General features: G+C 40.7%; 1 protein-coding gene across 1 annotated transcript; it reads left to right on the top strand.

The window, feature by feature from the left end:
* Positions 1-9,092: 9,092 nt before the first annotated feature.
* Tceal8 (transcription elongation factor A like 8) lies at positions 9,093-11,282 on the top strand. Its single transcript, XM_052746294.1, has 3 exons — positions 9,093-9,217; positions 9,658-9,727; positions 10,321-11,282. The coding sequence occupies exon 3, from the start codon at positions 10,352-10,354 to the stop codon at positions 10,703-10,705; it is 354 nt and encodes a 117-aa protein (XP_052602254.1). The 5' UTR covers positions 9,093-9,217; positions 9,658-9,727; positions 10,321-10,351; the 3' UTR covers positions 10,706-11,282.
* The last annotated feature ends 482 nt before the right edge of the window (positions 11,283-11,764 follow it).

The raw sequence follows: 11,764 nt of genomic DNA, 5'->3' as shown, positions 1-11,764 counted from the left end.
TCTTAAAAGAAACATTTTAAGTTCTTCACATTGAAAGTAATTTACCTCAGACAGTAATTTAAATACACAAGACAAGCGTATATGAAGATACCATGATGAAACTCATTACTTTATATGGTAATCTAAAAGAAGAAAAGCATGGATAAAGGTCATTATAAAATCACAAAAGACAGTACAAATACATATTTCCTCTCACTTCTCTTAAATGAATTGAATATCAATTCGATCGTTTAAAATATTATCTTCAAAACAATGTTTCTAATTTTTTAAATTAATTTTTAAAGTTAGTAAACTAATGGATTTTGCTATGGCATCCTTACACACACTTTCTTCTTATACCCCACCCCACTGCTCTCTGCTGCCACCCTGCCAGGGGTGTTGTTGAGTACATTCTCCTTACAATAGTCCCCTTTCTTTTTTCATATCACAATATCCCGTTTCTCTCTTTTAATATCTCTTCTTTTCCTCTCATAAACCACTTCTAGCTGCATGATCAACACACATGTGCACACGCACACGTGCACACGCGCGCGCACACACACACACACACACACACACACAGGTGCATGCACTTAAATCTAGGTTCTGCATATGAAAGAAAACGTGGCATTTGTCTTTCTGCATGTGAAAGAAAATGTGGCATTTGTCTTTCTGGGTCTGGCTTACTTCACCTAGTGTAATGATTTCCAGTTCCATCTATTTTCCTAAAGATGTCATGATTCAAACTTTTATGGCTAATATAATTCCATTGTGTGTATGTACCACATTTTCTTTTGTTATCTTTGATAAATACCTAAAACACTACTTTCATTTCTTATCTGTTGTGAACAGTATAGCAATAAACATGGATATTCAAGCACCTTTTTGGTAAGACTTAGAATCTTTTGTGTATAAACACAGGAGTAATTTAGCTAAGTAGTATGGCAGTTCTGTTTTTAGTATTTTGAACAACCACCGGAATGAGTTCCATAGTGGCTGCATCACTACATTTCTCACTACCAGTTTTTGTAAGAGATCCCTTTCCCTACATCCACACTAGAATTGATTGTAATTTCCTTTCTTAATGATAGAGGTTCTGACTGCAATCTCAAAGTAGTTTTAATTTCTATTTCATCACAGCTAAGGATCTCGGACACTTTTCTAAATGTTAATTGGCCATTTGTATTTCTGCCTGTATTTTGAAAACCTGGAAAACTGCACTCCTTAGATCTGATAAATGCAACGAAATTGTAGGATACAAAAAAGTACCTTTTTATATACCAATAATTAACTTGTCAAGAGAGAAATTGGAAAAAATATCATTCACAATAACTTTTTTTTAAATGCTTAGGAATAAATCTAACCAAGGAAATGAAAAACCTCTATTTTAAGACACTGAACAAAGAAATTGAAGATGATACTAAGACAATGGAAAGATCTTCCATGCTTAGGGATTGATAGATTTTATATGGTGAAAATGGCTATCTCATGACAAGTCTTGTACAGAGTCAGTACAATAACTATCAAAAGTCCAATGAAATTCATCATCGAATTAGAAAAAGAAAGCCTGTGATTCACATGGAAGCACATAAGACTCTGAACAAAGTGATGCTAACCAGAAAGAGCAATGCTGGAGGAATCACAATCTTTTGCCTCTGAGTATATTAGAGTCATTGCAACAAAATAAGCTCGGTATGGACATAAAAACATACATGTCGGCCAGGTGGTGGCGACACATGCCTTTAATCCCAGCACTGGGGATCCAGAAGTAGGCGATCTCTGAGTCTGACACCAGCCTGGTCTATGGAGCGAGTTCCAGGACAGCCAGGGCTACACAGAGAAACCCTGTCTCAACAAAACAAAACAACAAAAACATACATGTAGACAGTAAAATAGAAATGAGGACCCGAAAAATAAACACACATGACTCTAGCCACCCAATTTTCAACAAAGGTACAAAAAACGTACATTGGTTAAAAACAAAAGTCAGCCTCTTCAACAAAGGGCACAAGCAAAAGTTGATATAAAGAAGTTGATGTCCAAGCCATATTGCTGAATATACTGCATACCTTGGTTGTAAGGTATAGAGAAACCAAGTTGGAACTGAGCTGGAAGCTTCATTGCCGATTAGACTTCCTAGTGCCACAAGGTGCCAGTAGGATGTTAGGGGAGAAAAATCGATGATCTTACACAGTTGTGAACTTTAATGGACTTCACTACTAATGCCCATTTGTGAAGAAACGGCATGACTGTTATGGGGCTAACCAACTGCTTTTTATATTGGATTTGAGGCCCACTCATGCCACAGGAAGGATCCCATACTTGATACTGTAAACCTGGTCAAAAGCCACATGGCTGGAGAAGTCATAGGCCTGAGAAAGGAACTTAATTTGTTGTTTAGTTAAATTGACATAACATTAAGCTGTCTTCAAAACAGCCATATTTATATCAGTAGACTAATGGTACTCTCAGCCTTAATCAACAAAGTCTCTCTTTTCAGTGAATGCAGAGATGTGTGGCTTATCAAGTTACTGAAAATAATGACAGTGGAGTATGGAACCCTAAAGGAGACATTTACACCACCCCTTCGAAGCCTCGAGGAACATTGAGGAAGAGGAAGAGGAAAGAACGTAAGAGCTAGAAGATATGAAGAAGGCCAGCAAAATACCGTCTTCTGGGCAAGAAACAGCAGTTGCAGAGGCAGGTCTGTCTGGTAGAGCAGGTTTTTAATTTCATCACTTAGGAAGCAGAAGCTTGCAGATCTCTGTGAGTTTGAGGCCAGCCTGGTCTACTTAGTAAGTTATAGGCCAGGGCTATATAGTGAGACCCTGTATCAAATGAAGGAGTGGAACAGGGGAAGGAGGGAGAGAAGAGGAGCGCAATCAGTAGTAGTCATGAGCTCAAAGAAGCTGTTGTTATCTGCACAAGATTGCCCCTATTAACAATCAGGGTTAGATGGGAGAGGGGCTCATAGCGCCCTACTCTCCATGCAGAACTCTTGGCTCCTAATAGATCCTGCCTGGGGAGGGAAGTCATTGTCATTAGTCATGTATGTACTTGTGAGCCCACCAAGCTCTAATGGGGAGTTTGAAACCCATAGTAACACAGATACCCATGTTTAATTCAGCGGGTCACAAAATAAAAATGACTTTTTTAAACTCATGAGTTACATGAATTAAGAAGGGGATTTGTAGTGAGGAAAGACTTACAAGAATGAAAAAGCCATAAGGAAGGTGTTGGTGAGATTAATTAGAATATATTTTTATCTATCTATCTATCTATCGATCTATCTATCGATCTATCGATCTATCTATCTACCTACCTACCTACCTACCCATCATCTATTCTTTGAGACAGAGTTTCACTATGTAATCCTAGCTGGCCTGGAAATCACTATGTAGGACCAGGATGGCCTCAGACTCGCAGAGATTTGCCTGCTTCTGCATCTCAAATGCTGGAATTAAAAGTATATGCCTCTATGCCTGGCCTAATTTGCAATATTAAATGTAAAAGGAATATGAGATAATAAAAATTCACCATAGCTGGGCATCGTGGTGCACACCTTTGATACTAGCACTTGGAAGTGAGAGGCAGGTGGATCTCTGTGAGTTCAAGGCCAGCCCGGTCTACAGAACGAGATCCAGGACAGCCAGAGCAACATAGCAAAACTCTGTCTCAAAAAATTATAATATTAATAATAAAATTTCACCTTCAAGATATCGTACTAGTAATTTATGTAGGCAAACTCTGTAGGGTATTTATGTAGCTTCAAATGATCTGTCCCTACATATTCACTAATCACTATGGCTGCTTTTAAAACACATTCACAAATTCTCTAACACTACTCCATCCTGGGTGGAGTAGTACTAATTCTCTTCTGCTTCAATATGGACTAGATGGAGAAACTCAGTTCTTGCCAGACATGCAGCTCAGTGAAAGAAATTTGCTTCTACCAAAAGGGTATGAAAAGAGAAACCAACACTTTACAAGTGAAAACATCCAGCAGACAGCATAAAGCAAGTGGTCTAAATTGACTGTTCATGCTGTGTTTACATCACATCGCAGGCTTGTGGGGGGAAAGGTGTTTCACCTCTTTGATATTCTTCTTCCAAATGGTCAACAGCAGCCTCCACCTCTCCTTGCATAGCCTGGGGCACTTTGGGATTTAGAAGCACCTCCAGTGCAGGCTGGGTGCACACAAAGCAGGTAATAATTAATTCAGTTGTCCAGTGTGGCGGCTATTCTCCAGAACCTACATTCTCATTGTTAAAATTAGCACATGTACCTTTTTCTTCTCTTTTACTAAGAGATGCAGGTTTTGCATTTTTATTTATGTGTGTTTGTTTCTGTCAGTTATGTGTATGTGTGCGCAAGTGCCAGCAGGAGCCAGAAAAGGATGTCAGATCCCCTGCAGCTGGGATTACAGGCAGTTGTGAAGCCTTATGTGGCTGCTAGAAATTGAACTCTGGTCCTCTGGAAGAGCAGAAAGCATTCCTAATGACTGAGTCATCCCCTCAACACCAATAGATGTATATTTAAGTTAATACAGTGGTAGTATCTTAAAATTGACTTGCATTTAAAACCTACCATGACTAACTTCATTTCAAAGACTGTTACACTGCTGTACTGGAAAAAGCCCGAGGGATCAACTGGGTCTTTGCCAGGTGTGCGCTGGTAAACTGAATTTTCCCTTTTGAGACTTTAGGAAAAGAGAATCAATAATCTCCACCAATAACATCATTAGGGCTGTGGCTACATGTAAGCAGAAAGATTTGTCCATAAGACAACTAGACCTCCATGTATGTGCCACACTAGGGAGCAAACTCAGGGTTTAGTGTATGCTAGCTAAGAGTTTTACCATTGAGCTACATTCCCAGGCCACTCAAACGCTTACAAATGAGGGAACTTATGGGAGACACACAGTCACTATCACAAGAATCACTACAGAAACAAGAGAGTTGGAGCATGATCCCTGATCCCCACCCCCAGCCCACATATCACTGCTGTCTAGTTAGAAACTCCCCTCAATACATGTATACACACTCACACACAAACACAGGAAAAAGAAAGGGTGCTAGGAGGCTTTAATTAAAGGCCATGGGAGGGATCCAAACCTTATGCACATTTGTGACAATGGAGGGAACGATCACTTCCTGCTGACACGGCTTTGAGGGCTCTAAGGATATAGAACCATAACCTAGGAGAGGAAAAAAGAGGGCAGTAGAGGGTGGTGGCAGTACACGCCCTTAATCCCCCCGCACTCAGGAGGCAGACACAGGCGGATCTCTGGGTTTGAGGCCAGCCTGGTCTACATAGTGAGTTCCAGGACAGTCAGGGCTACACAGAGGAATCTTGTCTCACAAAAAAAGGGGGCAACATATAGGAAGGAAATGGCATTAAGAACAATGAGAGGGATGAATGAGACATATTTGAGACACAGTGAGGCAGAGAAGTGCATAACTAGGTTGGTAATGAGTGTCCTGGTGCTCATCAAAAGATGCATGCATACAAAGAAGTGTGGAGGATTTACTTGTGGCTTGCCATCAGGGCCTTCTGAGAAGTAAACTGACATTTCAAAGCAGGGGAGAAATGACATTTGATGGTAATGTGTGAAGTAGGTTAGAGGGAAAGATGTATTGCTAGGTGGAGGTAGTCCCTAGAAGGGACTATATTGTGTATAGCTTTCTTCACAGATGCTCAGCACTAGAAAAACTCCAATGCTCTTCAGTAGGTGAATGGATATGCAGTGGGATATTCACATGACTGAACAGTAACTAGAAAGAGGAGAATGGAGTGATACCTAAAACAACTAAAACAGTTATTCAGAGCATTGTGGAAAAGTTTTTCCTCCAAGGGGCAACAACTGGGCTTTAAAATTATCTAAATTTCATTGATTGCCGTGCAATAACCTTGTGGATAGATAAAGTGCTGGATATCTTCCAAGACTAAGTTGTATAGCGATAAACAGCCTAATGTGTCCTCTTTAAGAGGGCCAGTCGCCATCACTCTCTACAACTGATTTAGCAGTTTTGTATGTCTGTTGATTGGAATCTTCAAATGTATGTTAGGTCTCTGATCTCTTGCCTCTATTGAAATTTTCAGTCTGGGAATTGTGAATGCAACCCTTGAATCTTGATGAGGATTTTCCCATTGTTTTGTAGTTTGTCTACCTGATGATGCCACCTACTTTCTTTCTTTTTTAAGATTTATTTATTTATTATGTATACAGTGTTCTGTCTGTACGTATGCCTGGATGCCAGAAGAGGGCACCAGATCTCATTGCAGATGATTGTCAGCCACCATGTGGGTACTGGGAATTGAACTCAGGACCTTTGGAAGAGCAGTCAGTGCTTTTAACCACTGAGCCATCTCTCCAGGCCGCCACCTACTTTCTTCTTGGGACCATAAAATGCTTGTGTGGTTCCTTTTCAGAGGAACCTAGGTTCTGGATGAGCTTATGTTATTTATATGGTATTTTGTTCACTTGATATGCTCTTTGCTGTTGCTTTAGAATGAACCACTTTGTTTTAGAATTGCTACTTTTCTTTTTCTGTTTTATACAATGGCAGCATTATGCTGAATGACAAAGACAAGACAAGGTTATACTAAAGTGGGAATCAAGGGAAAGAGGTAAGATATGGTTGAAAAAATATAGCATAAGAGAATTGGGGAGGGGAGCTAATGAACTCTGTTTTGACTATAGTGATGCTTAAACAAATATAAACATTAAAATTCATAGAATTCTATATAAACAAAGTCAATTTTGTTATTAATAATATTTGTAATGGTATGACCACAAAGAGTGGAAACATTTTATGGAATGTGATAAGTAAACATAATTGCTTATATTTATGTTAAACACTCTTCTCAAATAACAGAAAATATATCACCTGTGGAATAAATTTTGTGCTTAAGTATAAGGTATTAACCATTAAGCTAACAAAATGTTTAGTTTTAAGAACTCTTTCTTCCTCCTTGGTGAACACTATTTTCTGAACATACATCCTGTTGTGATCACTCTTGCCAAGAGACTGTCCTAACCACACCCTGCTCTCGCTCTCTTGGCTCTCCAGGTAGATAGCCACTCCAGATACCTCCCCACCTGCAGATACTAGTGAACCATGGGTTTCAGAAGATCCTTTTTTCCCATACAATAGCACTGGGGTTTTGTTGTTGTTGTTGTGTTTTTTGTTCGTTTGTTATTGGTTTTGGTTTGGCTTTGGTTTTGGTTTTTTTCAAGACAGGGTTTCTTTGTGTAGGCCTGACTGTCCTGGAACTCACTCTGTAGACCAGGTTGGCCTCGAACTCACAAAGATCCACCTGCCTCTGCCTCCTGAGTGCTGGGATTAAGGGAGTGTGCCACAACCACCTGGCTCTCTCTGCATTTTGGTAACAACAATTATGTATGTTGATAGTTTATTTTTATAAACTTTATTATAAAAATCTTGCAAATAAAAAACATCATGTGCTGAAATTATTCAGAACCAAAGTGTATGCATCTCAATGAACTTCTATACAGTTAAAATGTCCTTTCTGAAGTTGTGGAGCTTCATACTGGAGTTTACACTTTCACTATTGAATATATTTTATGCACTTATATATCACCAAAAAAAATCCATGAAAATGTAAGAAATAGAAAAATAATTAGATATAGGTCCCCTTCTATACGGAGTGGCCATTCTCTGTATCCAGTCCTTCCTGGCCTCCTAATATTAGCCCTTTCTTGTTTTCTTTTTTGCATGTTATACTGTTCCTACATGTGTATTTGTTTACATGTATACATATATATTATTGGCTAGGTTTTGCATACGAGAGCGAGAATAGGTGATTCTTCTTTTCTGTCTGAAATTCTGTGATCTCAGTTAATATTATACATTCTAAGTCAATTAATTTTCCTGAAAATTCCATGACTACATTCTATTTTTTTTTTTTAGCTGAACAGCCTTTCTTGTTTTAGTGAATAAAGCAGCAGTAAGCACAGGCTGTAAATAGCTCTTTGGTAGGGCATGGAGTTCTCTGAGATGGCTCTTGTTTTAATGGAGCACATTGAATACTATCAGAGTGTCAAGAGTGCCACGAATGAATGAATGAATGAAAAATCCCACATGCTTAATAAGCCCAACAATCAATGGTGACATACAAAGAGCTCTCTTCTTTCTGCTTCATTATGAGCACTATTTCCCTACAAACATTCTGTTCTTAATAACAAAAGTTTACCAACAAACATATTTCTTTGAGTTCCACCAAAGTTCACTGAGTGAAAAGCAGGCTTTTCTGTTTAACAAAGACACTGGATCCCACAAAGGACAAGGAAAAGAGCCTTTATTTGTCTGGAGCCTTTATTTGCAAGTGGAAGCTGCCAGCAGTCATCAATTAAAAGTTCAGACATCTAATAATAGCTTGAACTCAGCCAGGAAGAGTAGTGGATTGTGGATGCAAAACTAACTAGACAAAATTGGCTCTGTTTTTACTGTCAGTTTGCAAAAGATGCCATTTTAGTAAGATTTTTTAAAAATCCCAACACATCAGCATGTTGCCAATACTGTCGTTTCACTTGTAGCCATTAGAATACTTTCCAAAACCTTAAAATGGATTTAATGAACTTATTTTCTCCTCATCCAGTGTTAAATAATGCTTATAGGGCATCCCTTTTTAAATAACATTTTAAAACATGCTATTGTTTAAAATGGAACGCAACAGAAAATTACTCAAGAGGGCTAATGAAACTAAACATTCCTACCCTTAGAAACTAAACATTCCTACCCTATCCAGCCTCCCCTACCCGCACGAGCGCGCATCTACAACCTTCCCCCATTTTAAAGACGGATAAGATTCCAGAGAAATGGTGGACTGTAGGATTTGGGGGTGGGGAGGGGAAGTATAGGGAGCAAGAGAGAGAAAGCAATGATTTCCCAAATTAGGAGAATTGGTCGATGTACCCTAAAAGACTGATCTTTCCTGTGTAATCCGAGTAAGGTGAATAGATACTTCTTGGTGATGATACCAGTTTTATTGTCTCCGATTGGCAAATAAGAAAAAGGATTGACAGTATCGAGTGAAGGGAATGTAGGGGGCGGGCTGCAATGTTAATGGGAGGGGTAACCAAGGGCTGGAGCTCATTGATGACGCGACCCTCACGTGACCAGCAGTCGACGTGTGCAGAAGTCCTTATAGTCCAGGCCCAGTTCCTCAGTAGCAGCTCAGTCCTGCTAGAGAAGAGTAGCCCGGCTCCTTCCAGGTACTTTAATAGTGGGCGCTGGCTCGGAGACCATAGGGTGGAGGGGGCAGAGATCAGAAAGCACGCTTATCCCGCACTATTCCCCTTATCTTAGTGTTCTGCTAAACTATTTTGTGCGAGAGGTTTGGGGCTGCTTGGAGAGGGATGGGGCAGATTGGGAGGGAGGTAGCTAACGAGTCCGGTAAAGAGAAAGAAAAGAGAGGGGGAAAGGCAAAATACGAGACAGACGGAGAAAAGAAACAATAACAATGTGGGAAAAACTTGTCTCATTCTTTGCTCTCTTGCTGGGAAACGGAGGGTACAGATGAAGGCGGGGCTGCCACAAAAGGAGGGAGAAGAGGGGGACCTGGAAAAACTTTGCTATCAAGGCTTATATTCGTAAAAGAGACCTTTTGATCCAGGCACTGGCGTGCTCACCAAGCACTCCTGTCTTTCTTCAGGACTCTTTATCTTTTGGGCGCGACATAAATCGAGGTGCAAGAAGAGAGGAAAATCTTCAGATACCTACAGGTCAGTGCAAGGGTGCGATTGCTTCAGGTCCCTTTGGGTGGGGGTAGAAGTGTGGAAGACACCAAAGCACATCCCAGGGGCGCCACAGCGGCTTCCCATCCGGATTAAGCACAGAAGGCCCGTGCAGATCCTACTGGGGAAATGGGGTGAAAGAATAAAGAGGAGAGGCTAAAGATATTTAAAAGAGAGAAGAGGAGGCCGCTGAAGGGACATACGCTGGTGAGAGGCTGAGGATGGGATGACTTGGAAAAGCCCGAAAGGGCGGGAGTGTTAGAGCCATGTGGTGAGGGAAGGGTTAATTGCTTCCACGCCGCTCCCATTTCAGTGCTTGGAAAGGTTTGTTGCAGGGCCTGCTGGGAAAATGGTGGGCTGGAGCCGGGACAGGAGAAGATGGAGTTGGAGAGCAGGGAGAAGGGGGAGGGAAGGGAGGTGGAGGAAGGGGTGGAGTCAGGAGCTCAGAGCCTGACTTGTCTAGTTAGAAAACTTTTTGGCAATTAGAGACCTGAATCAGAAAAGTCAGTCGCTATGGGAACACCCGAGCTTGTCCATTTGCCTGGCACCTAATCTGTTTTGTTTCCTTGGTTTTTTTCTAGGATTAATTTATTCAAAAAAGAAATACTCAACATGCAAAAGTCTTGTGATGAGAACGAAGGAACAGCCCAGAACACACCAAAGGCAGATGAAGGCCATCCTTCAGAAGATCCACCACAGCAGGCAGGAGGAAATCCGGAGGCTTCTGGAGAAAGTGGGGGGGAGGAAGCAGATGGGAGCCTTAGAGGAGAGCCTGCTCAACCCAGCCTGGAGCCTAAAGAGGACACTCCCACAAGGCATCTGAACCCTGAAGAAGTGATAAGAGGAGTAGATGAGTTGGAAAGGCTTAGGGAAGAGATAAGAAGAGTAAGAAACAAGTTTGTGATGATGCACTGGAAGCAAAGACATTCCCGAAGCCGTCCTTACCCTGTGTGCTTCAGGCCTTGAAAGCTTTTCTTTCTGAGATTGAAATCTGGCTGCTGCTTTCTTTCTCTTAGCATTTTCTGATGTATCTTTGAACTTCATTTTACTTTTAATTACCTATCTGGTATTTTCTTTTAGATAGTTTCGTTGATACCAGCATCTCATTGGATTTTGGATTTTGACCCATTTTCCACGTTTATTTTTCAGTTGGAAAGTGTCACACTTGTGCATGGAAATGTGTTCATTCCATATTATACAATTTAAAAGCAGCATATTTAGTATCAGCTCACATATATAGGAAAATTCCTAATTATGTGTGTACATGTATAATTATACGTATCAAAAAACTTAACAGTGCTTATTTTTGTGTGGTGTGTTTTAATTTTGCCTTTTGCTTCTGTGTATTTTTTAATGAATATGTGTCTCACAAAGACCTGCAGATTTTTTAATAAGTGGGAGTTAATTAAAATGAATTTGTAACCAGCTTGTAGAGGCAATAAAGGCACTAGACTTGATGAAGAACTATTAAAAAGAAATGTAAACCTGGAATTACCTCTGGATTTCTTAGCCAGAGGAATAAAACTGGCAATCATTATAGATACATGTGCTTAAGACTTGGTCTTTTCATGGGGAAAATACTTGCCTCACAGGGATCTGTGTGGAACATGGGTTTGCCATATTTGAGGGAGTATATGGCATCACTCAACCTGTGCTTAGATGTAAGACCGGTAAGCAGAGGTGGGGCTTCCATGCCAATCTGTTGAGTCACAGGCCCTTTCCTGGGACCTCAGCCTGCCAACTAGGGCCACTTATGCTGGATCCTATGCTCTCTGCTGGCCCCCACAACTGGGGGTGCTGACTATCAAGACCCCACTGGGTTTCCTGGAATTCCCAGGTTGAATTCCCATCCCCACCCCCAAGTGCTCAAATATAGCTGGTGCCACTATAATTGGTTTTTTTGTTTGAGTTGAAGCAGGGTCTTATTCTGAAGCCCAGGCTAGCCTGGAATTCATGGTAGTCCTTCCTCAGCTCCTGAAGTGCTGAGATTATAAGTTTGAGCCACCGCTCCATTTTCCCAAAGTT

The sequence above is a fragment of the Peromyscus californicus genome, unplaced genomic scaffold (assembly GCF_007827085.1).
Source record: "Peromyscus californicus insignis strain IS unplaced genomic scaffold, ASM782708v3 Scaffold_10__1_contigs__length_136768540, whole genome shotgun sequence".
Taxonomy (NCBI): Eukaryota; Metazoa; Chordata; class Mammalia; order Rodentia; family Cricetidae; genus Peromyscus; species Peromyscus californicus.
Note: the sequence above shows the minus strand (reverse complement) of the source record. Positions and strands in the feature narration are given on the sequence as shown.

What these genes read in the sequence shown, in the direction of transcription:
- Tceal8 (XM_052746294.1), top strand. Translation starts at nt 10,352, where the DNA reads ATGCAAAAGTCTTGTGATGAGAACGAAGGAACAGCCCAGAACACACCA.